This window comes from Leptopilina heterotoma, unplaced genomic scaffold, assembly GCF_015476425.1.
Source record: "Leptopilina heterotoma isolate Lh14 unplaced genomic scaffold, ASM1547642v1 Lhet_232, whole genome shotgun sequence".
In the NCBI taxonomy this organism is placed as follows: domain Eukaryota; kingdom Metazoa; phylum Arthropoda; class Insecta; order Hymenoptera; family Figitidae; genus Leptopilina; species Leptopilina heterotoma.
This window is the reverse complement of record NW_025110949.1, coordinates 626620-644684: the sequence shown is the minus strand read 5'-3', so window position 1 is coordinate 644684 and position 18065 is coordinate 626620. Positions and strand designations below refer to the sequence as shown.

At 23.2% G+C, this 18065-nt stretch overlaps 1 protein-coding gene across 7 annotated transcripts in view; it reads right to left on the bottom strand.

The window, feature by feature from the left end:
• Positions 1–18065, bottom strand: part of LOC122502536 (kalirin) — a 143951-nt gene that overhangs the window by 5527 nt on the left and 120359 nt on the right. For all 7 annotated transcript variants that reach the window (XM_043612644.1, XM_043612646.1, XM_043612645.1 and 4 more), the window contains 7 exons: positions 15753–16141; positions 14596–14755; positions 14262–14489; positions 11320–11508; positions 9275–9507; positions 4454–4706; positions 44–581 (listed from right to left, as the gene is read on the bottom strand). In XM_043612644.1, the coding sequence (XP_043468579.1) occupies positions 44–581; positions 4454–4706; positions 9275–9507; positions 11320–11508; positions 14262–14489; positions 14596–14755; positions 15753–16141 (1990 nt within the window). The remainder of the gene's footprint in view (positions 1–43; positions 582–4453; positions 4707–9274; positions 9508–11319; positions 11509–14261; positions 14490–14595; positions 14756–15752; positions 16142–18065) is intronic.

Here is an 18065-nt window from a genome sequence, read left to right as displayed (position 1 = left end):
AAGTCCACCCATTTAATGGAGTAAATAAATAAAAAAAACAAACCAGTGATGCGAAGGGCGATCGAACTGGAGCAAGATCCATTTTCACATTGAATATTGCACTGATAGACTCCGGAGTCTGAAGGCCGGCATCTTGAAATTTCCAAATAATAAAATCCAGCGCTGTGCCCGAGTCGCAGACGGTCGTCCTGCTCGAAGCAGAGCTCCTCGCCCTCTCGCTTCCACGAGACGATGGCACCGTCGACGGCGCCCGAGACCTGGACGGCGAGTCTCGCCACCTCGCCGGCGTTCGCTTTTATCGGCGACGGCGCACTCGACACGCAGGGCGGCGTTTTGCCGAGGCTGTTTTTCGACTCGGCGATGGGATTCTTGTCGGCATTCTGCTTCCTCGGTCGAAAGGACCACGCACGGCTCACGGACGAGTTCGGAATGAGACTGGCTGGAATCCAGGACTCCTCCTTGGCTCCCTCGGTGGGCGAAACCACGAGGCCGTTCCCGTCGAGTCTAGTCACGATCAACTCTTCTCCGGCTCGCAGTGCTCCCCAGTCCGCTGCTAATCGCACTCGCGCACCTGGTGCGACCTGGAGACAATTTTCTTACTTTAGAAATAATAAATACAGAAATTCAGATAAACTTCAATCACATGCATTTATTCATACTGTTTTCGTCGTTATTGTTTTTTACTTTTCTGCACTATAGCTTCCTATTTATTATTTTTCCTGTTTTATTATTTATTTTTGAAAATGAAAGTAAAATAAAATAAATAAAAAATTAATAATTTTCAAAATTTTTTATAGATTTATGAATTTATAAATAAATAGCAAAAGATAAAATTATTTCACTCACCGATTTATTTAATTCAAATTATCTTTAAATTAAAATTTCAAATTTGATTATTATAAGGTTGTCACTTTTTACTGCCTTTTTGAAATAAAATTAGCAATTTTAAAAATGATAGAATTTAAAAATTTTCTAATTTAAACTTTTGTTGAAAACACTAAAAACAATTCAATTTTGGAAAAAATACAAATAATAGCAGAAATTCAATTATTTTCAAACAAAAAAAAATTCTTATAAAATTCAACTATGTTAAAAAATTTGAAAAAAATTCTCGTAAAAATTTATCTTTATAAATAACAAAATTCATCTCCAAAACACTAAAAACAATTCAATTTTGAAGAAATTACAAATAATTGCAAAAATTCAATTATTTAAAAAAAAAAATTAAATTCTTATAAAATTCAACTATGTTCAAAAATTTGAAAAAAATTCTCGTAAAAATCTCAATTATCTTTATAAATAAAAAAATTCATCTCCAAAGTTAAATTATTTTCATAAATTTAAAAAAAATTCTTGTCCTAATTTCAATTATTTTCAAAAATAAAATGCATTTTTCTAATTTCAATGATTTTTAATATCTACGATTTTAATAAAATTTCCCAAAAAGAATTCAATTATTTAAAAAAAATTTTAATAAAATTGTAATGCAAACATTTAATTATTTTTATGAATAATAAAAATTTCACAGAAATTCAATTATTTTCATAAATAATAATTTTTTTTTAAGGAATTCAATTATTATTTACATAAAAAATAATTTAAAATTCTAGAAAATAATAATTGAATTAAAATGATAAAAATAATTTTGATGAAGTTACATCTATCTAAAGTTATCAAAAAACAAAAGTATAATTCTTCTTTAAATGAATTATTTTCAATAATTTTTGAAAAACTTCTTTGACAATTCTCAAATCCATTTGTTTACAATTCAATTTTACCAAAATTCGATTAATCGGATATTCTTTAGTTAAATAAAAATATTAGAAAATAGAAACTTAAAATAATTTTAAAAATATTCAATTAAACTTTTTTAAAAAAATCAATTCTACAGAATTGTTATTCAAAAGAATGAAAAATAGAGATTTTCCAAGAGTTTAATTTGAAACCTTTTCAAAATTCAATTATTTCTAAAGATTCAGACTATAATGCTTTTAATATTCAATTATTAACTATAATTTAAACTAAAATTCATTTTTAAATCAATTTTTATTAAAAAATTTTACGAGAATTCAATTATTTTAATACAAAAATAAATAATTCATTAAAGAATTCACTGTTTCTCAAATTATAAAAATAAGTAAATTTTATTAAAATTTTTTTTTAAGTAATTGCATTCTTTTGGAAAATTGTATTAAATGATTTAAAAAATTTTTGAATTGAGAAAAATTTAAAAAAAATAATTGAAATTTTTTTAATTCTATCATAAATTTTATTAAAATGCTTGAAAGTTAATTAAATTTTGATAAAGAATTTTATTACTTTGAAAAATAATTGAATCTCTGCAATTATTTGCAACTACTCCGAAATTTAATTTTTTTTTAGTGTTTATAACTAAAATTCTTTTATATAAATCAATTATTTTTAATTAATAATTAAATATGTATTAAAAAATTTAACTCATTTCAGATGAATTTGAATTATTGAAATTTTTCAAAAATCTAAATTCTTCAAAATTTCTAATTAAATTTATTCAAAGTTGAAATTTTATAATTTTTTGTTAATTTGAATTAAATTTTCTAATACAAAATTAATTTTTAAAAATGAATTTCAGTTAAAATTTTAGATTTGGATATTTATTATTCAAAATTATTCAAATATTCAAATAATATTTGAATATTGAAAGCATTATAGTATGAATTTTAAGAAATAATTGAATTTTGAAAATTTTTTCAAATCAAATTCTATGAAAATCTCAATTTTTCATACTAATTACGAACAATTCTGTAGAATTAATTATTTTGAAAAAGTTTATTTAAATTTTTTTTCTGAAATTATTTGAAGTGTTTATATTTTAATGCGTATTCAATTGAAGAATTTTTGAATAATCGAAATTTCACGTTAAATTGAATTGTAAACCAATGGATTTGAAAATTCTCAAAGAACTTTTTCAAAAATTATTCAAAGATTCAAAGAAAAATTTAAAGAAGAATTTTATTTAAAAAAATCTAGAAAAAATAATTGAATTAAAATTATGAAAATAATTTTGAAAATAATTTAGAAAAAATTACAGTAAAAATATTTCTATTACATAAAATAATGATCTTATCACTCCTTCACTTTTAATTTATTATAAGTTGTTAAATATCAAACAGCTTTGGATTTTGAATGTTTTGAAGAATAATTTTAATTCCTATGGAAAAATAATAATGATTAAATATTTATTTAGAAAAGAAGTTATTGATATTTTCGAATAATTTTACAATCGTTTTTAACAAATAGAAATTTTGTAAATATTTTTTCCAAAATAAATAAAAAATTTCTTAAACAAAATTTGATTTATAATCAATTTTTTTTACTTAAAACTTGTAATTTGTTTAAATGAATTGTAATTGAGAAGCAGAAAATGTGCAAAATATTTTCTACTTTCTAATTTTAATTTTCCAACAATTTTTTAATTTTTTTTTAGCAAAAAGTTTTTATTTTCTACTTTCTAATTTTAATTTTCCAACAATTTTTTAATTTTTTTTTAGCAGAAAGTTTTTATTTTCTACTTTCTAATTTTAATTTTCCAACAATTTTTAAATTTTTTTTTTAGCAAAAAGTTTTTATTTTCTACTTTCTAATTTTAATTTTCCAACAATTTTTTAATTTTTTTTTAGCAAAAAGTTTTTATTTTCTACTTTCTAATTTTAATTTTCCAACAATTTTTTAATTTTTTTTAGCAAAAAGAAAAAAAAAGCTGCATAAATTTGATTTGTCAAAAATTCAGAAAGTTTAATATCCTCGACTTAAGAGTTAGGTTCATCGACTTTGATCCTCTCTTAACGTTTGGATATTAAAAATTCGAATCACTAGACGATAAAAATCGTAAATGTTACCTGGAATGTAAGACCCTCCCCCGATGAAGTTTTTGGAAAACATGCTGCTTCTCATGCGGTTTCAAAGTTTCACTTGTTCTTAAAAGTAGAGATAGTAAGCACAAGAGTAGATTAGCAATAGCGGTAGAAAGTAGTAATAGTAGGAATTTGAAGTAGTTGAAGTAGCGAAAATTGAAGTATGCTTTTTTCAGCTGTTTTTTTCTTTTATTGTTAAGTAAAGATAATCGAAAAGAAGGAGAACCTCCACCCAACGTGCTAGTTAGTGTCTTTCGCTTGACCAATAAAAATCCTCTCTCTCTCGCTTTTTCTCTGCAATCGTTTTTAGTGAGCAAAATCAAGAAAATTATTTTACACGACAGTCCCCTTGCCACTCCACTTATCGTGTTGATAGTAGAGAAACGCGGGTTTACAACAGAAGGCAATGCAATAAAGAGCAGTTAACGACAGGCATCAAGAGGTGGAAGCAGAAGAGTTCCTCGGCTGTAATGGGAAGAATAAATTGAGAAACACTGTCCCTTGGGTGCTTTGGTTTTTTTTTGCGTGCCAGAAACGAGAATTGTGCAAGAGTCTCTCACCGGAACGGACGTCGATCGAACTGGTGAGCGCGCTCGCAGCGTGTTCCTAAATCCCTCCAGGAAGTTGAGCTTGCTCTTGGTGGGACTCGGCGTTCTCGGCGACTCGAAGCTGTCGAGGCCCCCGGTGCGTGATCGCTGGATCACTTGGGCCTTTCGTTGACTGTCACGCTCCTTGTTCGCCGCACCGGACACTGTCAACGTCGGCGGGACTGACGTGACCGCTCGGGTCAATGGTTCTGGTGTTGCGCTGCGGCTGTACGCCAGCAAATCATAAATGAATGCCTAACACAGTACCACTTGGGAGCAGAGCTCTGAGACAACTCCCCCATCACCTCGTACATTCAAGTTTCGATCGATATCAAGAAAATTATTCACAAACAAACAAAATTAAAAATTAATTCCTCTCTCGCTCTTTCTCTCTCTCACTCTCTAAATTTGAATCAGTTAAAAATAACTGATTCAGAAGCAAAAAGTCAGTCATTAATTCAAATAGTAATATTTCTACTGACAATTAGTTAAAAATAACTGATTGTCAAAAAATAATTTACTGAACTAAATTATTTTTTGACTGATTCAATTACAAACAATTTTCAATTTTAAATTGATTTCAATTAAAATAGTTATTAAAATAACTATTTTTTCATCAGTTATGTTTTACTGAAAATTAGTTATTTTTTCACTGAAAATCAGTTATTTGTAACTGATTCGGAAGCAAAATGTCAGCCACTGATTGTCAGTTAAAAACCACGATTTTTAACTGATTCAAATTAAGAGAGCACGATTCAATTAAAATAATACATAATTTCCATGCAACACATCTCAACCTGCATGTACGAGTTTTTAAATTCGAAATATCAAAGTTATTTGCAATTAGTAATTCATTTTTTCAATCTCTTCTATATTCTATTTTGCAAATTGGATCAATTGACCGTCTCCCACAAAATGTCAACAAAAATTTATACCAAAAATTGATTAATATTCCGCCTGGAAAACGAGACATGGCTGAAGCCTTAAGGATTACAGGACAAAAAAGTCCAAAGTACAAAAAATCAAAAATAAATCAAAAACGTCGAAAATAAATAATGAAACATGTGAAAAAGCCACGTTCTTACTTTTTACGCTATAAAATCAGAATTTAAAATATCAATGTTAAAATCGCAAGATTTTAATTATTTACATAAAAAATAAAGTTGGGATACAGATTTTTCTAAAACGTATTTTCTAAAATTTTTTCTAAAAAAAAGTGAATTTCTAAAAAACTTTTTTCTAATGAAGGTGATTTTCTAATTTTCTTTTTTCTATATAATAAAGGTCATTTTCTAAAAATTTCTTGTACTAATAAAGGTAATTTTCAAAATCTCTTTTTCTAAAAATATTCAATTTTTGTAAAGAGGATCAATAGGTATAATATGATTAAAAATTAATTTAAAAAAATAAAAAATACTTGAGATTTTCTTAAAAAAAATTATAGTAAAAAATAGAAATTATGCAAATTTTTTAACGAAACTTTAAAATAATGTAGTCGAAAATCGTAATTAACAAATAGAAATTCTAGGGATTTTTTTCCTCAAGTTATTTAAAATTTTTTAAAAAAGCGTTTTATAAATAAATTAATTTTGGAAATTTTGATGCAAATTATTTTTTTTTACAAGAAAAACAAATTGTGATAAAAAATAGTAATTTTATAAAAAAATTTTCTTCTTTTTTCAAAAAGAAACTTAATTTTGTAAAAAAAATTGTGATTGAGAAACAGAAAATATGCAAAATAATTTTAATTTCTTAATCTTAGTTTCTTTTTTAATAATTTTCAAACTTTTATCAAAATTATGGAATTTTATAAATTTTAGGAAAATAAATATTATAAATCATAACTTATTAGAAAAACTTTTTTTAGAAAACAGATTTCATTAGAAATCGCTTTTTTTAAGACAACAAAGATTAGAAAATATTTTTTAGAAAAAGTCATCACCTAAGCTAAAGTATAAAATTCTTCACAAAAATTCAATTATTTTCATAAATAAAAAAAAATCTTCACAAAAATTCAATTATTTTCATCAGTAAAAAAAATCTTCACAAAAATTCAATTATTTTCATAAATAAAAAAAAATCTTCACAAAATTCAATTATTTTCATGAATAAAAAAATTTCTAGAAAAATTTCAATTATTCTATAAAATTTTTAATTAACAATTATTCTAAGAAATTTATTGAATAATTGAATATTTCTTAAATATGTATTTTTATAAAGAACTTTATCAAAAATTTTCAAAATAATTAAACTCTTTCGAAGAATGTTTATAAGCATTTTTCTAAGAATTCATTAAAAATTATTATTATAAAAATGATTGAATTGTTAGTGAAGAATTTCAATAAAATTGTTGGAAAAAATTAAATTCTTTCAAGAAATGCAATTAAAAATATTTTTAAAATAATAATTAAACTCTAATCAACAAATTGTATCAAAATTTTTTAAAACAATTGAATTCTTTTAAAGAATTTCAATAAAATTTTTTAAAATAATTAAATTCTATGAAGAACTTTAATTAAAAGTGTATTGGAAATAATTATTAAATTCTAATAAACAAATTATATAAAATTTTTTTAAAACAATTTAATTCTTCGGTAAGTTTTATTAGTAATGAAAGTAATTGCATTTTTGCAACGAATTTTATTTAAATTTTTAAAAATAATTGAATTCCTGAGAGAAGAATTTCATTATTTTATAAAAATAATTGAATTCTTGAGAAATAAATTTAATTTCTTTGAAAAAATAGAATTCTTGGAAAGAAATTTTTTTTACAAAAATCTTTTTAAATTTTAATTAATTTTTTTCGTAAAACTTTATGAAAATTGTGTTTTTAATCATTGAATTCCTGTGGAAATTTTACTATTTATGAAAATAATAGAATATTTGTAAAGAATTTTTTAACAATTTTTTTAAATAATTGATTTTTTCAACAAATTTTATGAAAATTGTGTTTTAAATAATTTAATTTCTGTGAAAATTTTATTATTTACGAAAATAATTGAATATTTACAATGATTTTTATTAAATTTTTCTTAAATAATTGAATTCTTAAAAAGAATTTTACTATTTTTAAAAATAATTGAATTCTTGTGAAAAAAATTAAATTTTTTTTGAAGTAATTGAATTTTTGGGATGAACTTTATAAAAATCTTTTTAAATAATTAATTATTTCCGAATAATTTAATGAAAAAATTCCTCTAAAAATTGAATATATTTATAAATATTGAAAATAATTGAATTTCGAAAATTTTTCGAAAATAATTGAAATAATTCCCTAGAATTCAATTATTTCAAAAACATTAATTTTTTTTCTCAAGAATTCAATTATTTTTTATAAATAATAAAATTTTTCTCTGAAATTCAATTATTTTTAAAAAAATTTAATAAAATAAGTTGTAAAAATTCAATTTAAAGAATTTTATAAAATTTTGTTGAATAATCTTTTTATTCCAACTATTAGCGAATGTAATTTAGTGCAAATTCTCAAAAAGTAAAAAGTAACTTTTAGTGTCATATCTAAAAAAAAGTATCCGAATATTCCTTTGAAAAAAAATCACTGTTATCATTGACATTATTTTCGAGCTTTTACGAACAGTTGATGTGATTTCATTTACTGTGAATCAGTTTTCAGTCATAGTTTTTATAAACACCTATATTCTTTTTTTCCAGGCGGGATGTTTACTAAATACGATAATTACTTGACTGCTTATCGAAAAATATATTGAATTTGTTTCTAATTCTCCTATTTATTCCATTGTCGATGCAATGAAGAGTCAGGCAATTGTTCCAAAATTTTTGCCAAAATGAAGAAATAGAAGAAAATTGACTAGAGAAATATTAGAATAATTTTGGTTAGTAATATAGTATATAGGTTTTTAAAGCAAAAAACAGGGTGAAACTACAGGACGATATCGAGAGAACGTAGTACTGTGTTTTTGGTAAATAATAAAAAAAGAAGCATTTTAATCTAGTGCAAATTTGTGCCTATGAAGGAGAATAAAAAAGTGATTGGTGCTAATTAAAAAAATGGGTAATAAGGTTTTTTTGATGCATCACAATCACAGTCTTGGTCAATTTACGATTTATTCTAAACAAATTTTTAGCTTACGAGTGTCCATTATATTTATCTTTTTTTTTCATCCGAGAGTAATACGTAATTTTTTGTTTTTTATGTACATAACACTGCCGACTTACCGCTTCAGTGTCGCGTTTATAAACGTTATTAAAATTATTATAAATATATCGTACATTTTTCATCGTCACAGTACTAGGATAACACGTGCGTTTTTTTCAACCGAGTTATGCGCTTCCATTTATATATATATATATATATATTTATATATCAATATTACATTTTTTTCTATATGCGTACATACAAGTCATGTATATATGCACATTGGAACGGATTACCACGCGTTAAAGGCTCTGGGAGCTAGAGTGAATTTATTTTCGTAAAAGAGAATTTAACGACGAAGAAGATATTTGAATTCGGAAGAAGCCAAGAGCACGTAGGCAATTGTCAATGTTGTTATTATATTATTATATTGCTGTTGTTATTATTATTAATATTATTATAGTTATTAATTTTGTTCTCTAAAAAGGAGGAAGGATAACGAGAATCCGAGAGGTTGGGGGTGGGGGGGGGGTGAGGATAGCGACACACTGTCGTCGTATCATCGTTAACAGCGTTCGTATCTTTATATAAAATATACAAAAATATGTCAGAACGACTATTCACATATTATCGAGTGTTAGAGACTAGAGTCAGTGAGTTTAGGGTAGAGAAACGCTTACAGTGGGTCTTTGGTAAGTTCCTTTTGGTAGGCGATCGGCGACTGTATCGCCTTAAGGAAGTCACGTTGGGTCTGAAGAATTGAGTTGATTGTGTCCACCCATTCTTGTTTGCTTGGCCCAGACTCTTCCGCAACGATGCACACAAATCCCAAACCTGGCTTTCGCGGGTCCGTCGAGCGAATCACAAACTTTTCAGGATCCTCCACTGTCTCTTCTAAACTCAATTTATTTACCTGCGTCAATCAAATCATTAAAATCAGTTAAATGTTAAATCTCATTTTTTTATCTCCATTTATGCAATCAAATTTGTCGATTAGTGAATCGACAAATTTAAATTTTCTCACAAAAAATAAAAATTAATTTCCTCCAATTTTCTATCAAACTCGAAATTCGTGAAAAATCCTTAAGAGCAGTGTTCGGATACATTTTCAACTATATTAATATCTACACAGAAACAATTGATAGGCATAAAATAAATTTAGCCAACAAATTTTTTAGCTGTAAAAAATATTTTGTATAACTCATTCGTCAAATTTTAAAAAATGTGTGTTAGACATTTTTTATGATTTACAACATTTAAAAAAATTTCTTTTAATATTTTTTTTAACATTTAAAAAATGTGTTTTAAGAAATTGTCGACTTCTAAAGAAAGTTAGTTTGTTACTGTTTGATTTTTTGTTTCCTAATTATTTAAATAATTTTCTCTTTTTCAATGTTTTCAATTTTAAAATTAATGTACTGAAAATTATTGAATTCTTGCAAAGTATTTATCAAAAAATCTGATAAATTTTTCATAACTATAAAACATGAAGATATCGATCACTCCGAGTCGAAGACTCGGAGTTATTGATATCTTCATGTTTTATAAATGATGATCAAGTGATAAAATCATTATTAATTCAATTATTATTTTCAAGAATTTTTAACTAAAATTCTTCTTTAAATCGATTATTTTTAATAATTTTCGAAAAAGTTCTTTGACAATTTTCAAATCCATTTCACGGAAATTCAATTATTCGTAAATTCTTCAATTAAATTTTAAATATATATATATTAGAAACTATAAAAACTTCAAATAATATAAAAACAATTCTATATTAAACTTTTTCAAAAAAAAAATTAATTTCAATTTCTTAAAATTCAATTCTCATAAAGAATTTTATCAACAAATTTTTTAATAATTAAATTCTTTGGACGAATTTTAATAAAATTTTTAAGAATAATGATATTTTTCGAGAAATTCGATTAAAACTGTATTAAAAATAATTAGAATTCAGCGAAGAGTTTCATTATTTATGAAAATAATTGAATTCCTAAAAAGAATTTTATTATTTTTTAACAAAATTAAATTTTAGCGAAGAATTTTTATTATTCTTGAAAATAATTGAATTTCTCCAATAATTTGTAACTTCTCAAAAATTAAATTTTTTTAAATGTTAATAACTAGAATTCTTCTATAAATCCATCATTTTTAATAATTTTTGAATTATTATTAATTATTATTATTATTTAAATACAAAAATAAACAATTTACTGAATAATTAAATGTTTCTTAAAATCCAATTCCCATAAAAAATTTTAACAACAAATTTTTAAATAATTGAATTCTTTCGACGAATTTTAATAAAATTTTGAAGAATATTTTATCTATATTTTTCGAGAAATTCGATTAAAATTTATTGTTTTTCAAATAATTGAAATTCTGCGATAAGTTTTATTATTTGTGAAAATACATAATTGAAAATCCTTAAAAAGAATTTTATTATTTTTGAACAATATTTAATTTATGCGAAGAATTATTTCTAAAAATTATTTTATTAGTAATTTCTACTAGAATTTTTAAATCTTAATGTAGTTGAAAATATAGCTGAAACCTCCTCTTACATAATTTGAAAATAAATAAATTTAATTAATTGTATTAACATTACATTAATAAGTGAAGAAAATATAATTTTTCCCTACCATTTTCTTTTGAGAAGAAAAAAAAATTTTTTTGAAAGAAGTGCAGTTAAGTCTAAAAAGAAAACTGTTTTGTTACCACATACCTGGATGTGAGCTTTGTAGTAGTAGCCAGGATTAACAAACTGAGCTTTTTTGCCAACTGCCTCGCTGAAGATTATGTTCTGCTCAAAAAGAAAGACCTGCCACTCTCTTCCGCGAGACGGCATCGCCGACAGTTCAGCGACCATTAATGGACCGTGGAGTAAGAGTTTACCCTGTGCTGTTATTTTACCCTATAATGGATTTCAAAAAATACAGATTTCTAACGGAAGTTATTATTTTCAAAGATTTTTTTTTTCTAACTTGCTTTCAAGTTTACTTTCAAAATACAGTTTTCAAAGAAAGCTAATATTGTTTATAATTTATTCAAAGAGAGAAATTCAGTGAAATGTACGTTATTCTAGAGTTTTTTTTATGCAACTCAAAATCTGCATGGAAAAATTAAAATCTAAACTTCTCTTATAATTTCTATTATTTTTCATCGTCAATCTTTTTTTTTTGATTTTTGTTACGTGAAATTTCAATTATTCGAAAATTCTTCAATTAAATAAATTTTAGAAAATAAAAATATCAAATAATTGCAAAAAAATTGAAATTGAACTTTTTAAAAAAATTAATTCTTCAAAATTGTTAGTTAAAAGTATGAAAAATTCAGATTTTCAAAGATTTTATTTTGAAACCTTTTCAAAATTCAATTATTTCTGAAAATCCACGCTATAATGATTTTAATATTCAATTATTATCAAAAATTCTAACAGAAATTCATTCTTAAATCAATTTTTATTAGAAATTGATTTATTTCGACGAATTTTATGCAAATTCTAATTTAAATATATATATTTCTGAGAAAAATTTTTTAATCATGAAAATAATTAAATTTTTACGAAAATTTTTACTAAAACTTTTTTTTACATAATTGAATTCTGTTTGGAAATGTTATGAAAATAGTAGATATTAAAAATCATTGAATTGCAAATTTTTTAAAATAATTAAATTTTACAAAGAATTTTATTTAAATTTTTGAGAATAATTGAAAAAATAATTGAATTCTTGGGAAGAATTTTATTAAACTCTAAAAGAAGAATTGAATTATTTTCAAAAAAATTGAATTAAAATTGTGTTTAAAATAATTGATTTTCTTCGAACAATTTTATAAAAATATTTTAATATAATTGAATTCCGTTGAAAAATTCTAATATTTTTGTAAATAATTAAAAAATTCTTTCAAATAATTTTTAAAAAACTTTTTTCTAAATAATTGATTTTTTCGGGGAATCGAAATTAAATTTTTAAGAATAATTACATTTTTTGAGCAATTCCTGTGAAATTGTATTAAAAATAATTGAAATCCTGCGAAAATTTTATTATTTATAAAAATAATTGAATTTTGAAAAGAATTTCATTAAAATGCCTCAAAATAATTGAATTTTCGGGAGTAATTTTGTTAATTATCTTTAATAATTGAATACTTTTGAAGAATTATTTATATAAATAATAATTGAATTCTTGGAAAGAAGTTTATTAAAATTTAAAAGAATTGAATTATTTCAAACAAATTTAATTAAAATTAAAATAAAAATAATTGATTTCTTTCAAACAATTATTTATTAAAATATTTGAAAATAATTGAATTCCTGTGAAAAATTCTAATTTTTTTGCAAATAATTAGAAAATTCTTCCAAAGAATTTTAAAAAAACATTTTTTTTAAATAATTGATTTTTTTGAGGAATCGAAATGAAATTTTTAAGAATAATGATATTTTTTGAACAAATTCCTGCAAAATTGTATTAAAAATAATAATAATTTTATTATTTATGAAAATAATTGAATAGTTGCAGAGAATTTTATTAAAATTTTAAAAAATAATTGTATTTCTGAGAAGAATTTTATTATTTATGAAAATAATTGAATTCTTGCGAACGATTTTATTAGAATTCTTTAAAATAATTGAATTTTCAAGAAAAAATTTATTATTTTTAAAAATAATTGAATTCCTAAAAAGCATTTTATTATTTATGAAAATAATTGAATTCTTGCTAACGATTTTATTAGAATTTTTTTAAATAATTGAATTTCCAAGAAGAAATTTATTATTTAAAAAAATAATTGAATTTTTGTGATGAACATTGTTATTTATGAAAATAATCGAATTCTGCAAAGAATTTTATTAAAATGCCTCAAAATAATTGATTTCTTGGGAAGAATTTTATTAAACTCTAAAAAAATAATCGAATTATTTCGAAAAAATGTAATTAAAATTGTACTTAAAAATTGATTTTTTTTGTACAATTTCATTAAAATGTTTGAAAATAATTCAATTTTTATGAAAAATTATAATATTTCATGTAAATAATTGAATTCTTCCAAAGAGTTTGAAAAAAATATGTTTCTAAATAATTGACTTTTTAGAGGAATTGAAATTAAACTTTTAAGAATAATTACATTTTTGAGCAATTCCTATAAAATTGTATTAAAATTACTTGAAATCCTGCGATGAATTTTATTATTTACGAAAATAATTGAATAGTTCCTAAGAATTTTATTAAAATTTTCAAAAATAGTTAAATTCGTGAGAAAAATGTTATTATTTATGAAAATAATTGAATTATTGCGAAAAATTTTATAAAAATGTTTAAAAAGAATTGAATTTCTGTGAAATTCTAAAGTTTCTAAGGTGGAAAATGATTTTGAAATAAAATTTAAGGTTTTTAAGTTTTTCAAAAATATTTTGGGACACAAAAAACCACAACTTTTGTAGTAGTTTTAGAAATTTGATATTTTTCTAGTACTTTTCATAAAATTACCTGACCTGTTGCAACCTTGTATTATTATTCTAATATTGAATTTATTTCATTACAAAAGAAATCAAGATAAATCTCTTTCAAAGCAAGTGAGAGTTTGAAATAACCGGATACTTTTTCTACAGTGAGGAAGCAATAAAATTAGAAAAAAACTGTCGATAAGTAAAAAGGTAGTAATTCTCACGTCAAAATTTTGCAATCTTCCAACATCCATCATATCGTTGGCAGCTTTAGGAATGATTCGCATAACGTGAGCAGCTGCTCTAAGACCCTCGATTTCCGATAAACGTCTAGTTCCTTCCGTCAAACGGAGTGCCTCGCGAAGCAAGAGTTGATATTTTGTAATCCTCTGTACAGGTTTGATTAATAAATCACAAAGCTTAAGTCGGTGGCCGAGCTTTTGTCTGAGTTCCTTAAACAAATAGAAAGACAACGTGTTTAATTAGGTGTTCATGTTAATAATAATAATAATAATAATAATAAAAAAGTACATTAATCATTTTCAAAGTGTAACTTACTTCGAAATATTCGTCATTGTGCTCAGAAACAATGTACTCGGACTTTGGTTTGTTTTGACAGTAAACAACGTACATATGCAACTTCCTCTCGTAGCGTTTAAACAGTGGACCAAGTTCTTCTGGTCTTTCGAGACAGTGCTCCAGAGACTTTAGAAAACAACTGCAACGAACATACCAATATTATTATTATTATAATTATAATTTGAATCCAAACTTCATTAAATCAATTATTTTTTATAATTTTCGAAAAAGATTGAAAATCATTGAATCAGGAAAATTTTTGGAAATAATTGAAATTTTGCCAAGAATATTATTAAATTTTTTGAAAATAATTGAATTTCGGAGAAGAATTTAATTGTTTTTAAAAATAATTGAAATTTTGACAAGAATTTTCTTAAAATTTTTGAAAATAATTGAATTTTTGAGAAGAATTTAATTGTTTTTAAAAATAATTGAATTTTTAAGAAAAATTTAATTGTTTTTAAAAATAATTGAAATTTTTACGAGAATTTTATTAAAATTTTTGAAAATAATTGAATTTTGTAAAAAAAATTTATATTCTTTATAAAGATAATTGACATTTTGAAGAGAATTTAAAAAAATTTTTGAACATAATTGAATTTCTGCGAAGAAATTTTATTACTTTTCAAAATAATTGAATTTTTGCAACCATTTGTAGTTTCTCCAAAATTCAATTCTTTTTAGTGTTTTTTTTTAACTAAAATTCTTCAATAAATTCATTATTTTTAATTAACAATTGTTTTTTCCAAAAATTGCTTCAATAATAGTAAAAATTAATTTTTTTTATTCGGCAATTATTTCGTGGATACAAAAACGAATTTTTTTTACAGAATTACAGATGGATTTTAAAATCTATCAATTTTTAAGTTTTTGAAACATAAAAATTCAAAAAGGGTAAAAATAATTTCTGATCAATTGACTTCCTCTGAAAAAATTTCAATAAAAATAATTTGATGGAAGACAAATTTTAATGACACGGTTAAAAATTTTTCTAAACCGTCCCCTTAATTAGATTAGATAAAAATAAATAAAAGTCAATAATGTAGAATAATGAATTTTCAAAACAAAAGAATGGAGATAAATCTGATAACGAAAAAATGTTCAGTTAAAGAAATTATTTGACTTGTTTAACTCACTCTCGGTGGAATTCGTAAATCGCTTCAATATTTCCGAAGATCATTTTGTCCTTTCCACCCTTGAGATCATCGGGAAGGGGAATGTCAGTTTCTGGATCTTGCATCAGAGCAATGTAGCCCTCGACGATTTGCCGCAAATCGCTAACGTAATCCCGCTCCGTGTCAACCAGTTCGCTGATGACGAATTGCCTCTTCGCCAGAATAGTGCTCTCCGGATCCTCGCCTCCCTCGGTTATCGACACACTGCCAGCCATTCCGCCGCTGTATCCTCCGTCGGCGGACGTCGCTGCGGTTCCTGATAACGTCGGCGACCCAGTCGACGTCGACGATCTAATTGGAGTTCGGATTTGCGAGCTGTGCTGCCTCTCTCGATTCTCTGTGTGTTGCTCCTGCGATTCACAATATATTTTTAATATTTTCTATACTTCATCTCACATTTTCGCTACATTCTTACTATTTCAACTCTCGTGGTTCTTATCATCACAATAACATAAATTCTCTACAAAATATTGCTATTTATAATTTTATACACTTTACATGTTTCTAGAAAAATTTAATTTTATTATTTAAGGTAAATAATAATAAAAATATATTTCATCACTTTTTATTACTTTCATTTATTTCTTATTTCTTTCATTATTTCTTTACTATTAAATTCATTTTATTAATTACAAAATTCATTTCTACAATTTAAAAAAAAAATTCAAGTCAAAATTATTTTACCTTTTTCTCTAAATTTAATAAACAAATATAATTTTTAACCTAATTTTTACAAATTATTATAAATTCATTTTTCTTTGTAATATCTACATTCTCTACAATTTTGTTTGTCGAATTCAGTATTTCAATAGAATTTTATTCCTAAATTACAGGCCTCGGATTTTATGACTTTTTCGACTATTTTCAAAAAAATGCGACTTTTTACGACTTATTTTCAAAAATTGAGACTTTTTCTACTTTTCTTTCAACTATTGCAACAAAATGTCCACATTTTAAGTATAAAATGCAACTTATTTCGATTTTTAAAATGTAAAAAGTAACTATATAGACAAATCTTTCAAAAAATTATTTTTGAACAATTTTTCTAATTCAATGTTCGAAATATAAAATTTAAAAAATTTTGAATAAATGGAATGTTGAAAAATTTAATTGAAAATAATTGGTTTTTTTCAAGTATTTTATTACAATTTTTGAAAATCAATTTTTCAAGAATTTTATTGCAAATTTTGAAAATAATTAAATTATCAAAAATTTTAATAAAAAATCTTCAATTATAAACTTAAAAATGAAAATTGATTAAAATTAGCTTTTAAAAATTATATTAGGTAAAATATTTTTGAAAAAAGTAATTCCTAGAATTTTTTCATTCAATTTTAATTTTTTTAAATTCAATTATCTCAATATTTTCAATTATTTTCAATATTTTCAAATACAATTCAAATTGTATTTCCTAATTTTATAATCCAACATTCCTAATTGAAATGTTGGAAAATTTAATTGAAAATAATTGATTTTTTCAAGTATTTTATTACATTTTTTGAAAACAAACTTTTCAAGAATTTTATTGCAAATTTTGAAAATAGGTAATTGAATTCTCAAAAATTTTAATGAATAATTTTCAAGTGTAAATTTGAAAATGAAAATTAATTAAAATTAGCTTCTAAAAATTATATTAAAATATTTTGGAAAAAGTTATTCCTAGAATTTTTCCATTTAATTCTAATTTGTAAAAATACACTAATTTCAATATTTTCACTAATTTCAATATTTTTAATTATTTTCAATATTTTCAATTATTTCAATATTTTTAATTATTTTCAAATTTTTCAATATTTTCAATTATTTTCAATATTTTCAATTATTTTCAATTATTTTCAATATTTTCTATTTTTTTCAATTATTTTCAATTATTTTCAATTACATATTTTCGAAAATTTAAATACATACAAAAAAGGACATTAAAATTTTTTAAAACTATTTTTAACATTTTGAAAAAAAATCACTTTCAAAAATTTTTAATTAAAATTCTTCAAAAAATTGATTAGTTTTTTTAAAAGATAGAAAAATTATTTTGATAAATTTATTTATTTATTTATATTAATATACAATATATTATTTATATAAATTTAATTATTTTCGAAAAATTAAGCTACAATATTTTAAAAAAATAAAAAACTAATTCTTTTAGAATTGTTTTATTATAATTTTATTTAAGATTCAATTATCTTGGAACAAAATAAATTGAAATTTTTCAAATTTTAATAATTTTTTTCCTGGATTTCAATTTTACAAAATTTTAATTTTGCAAAAATT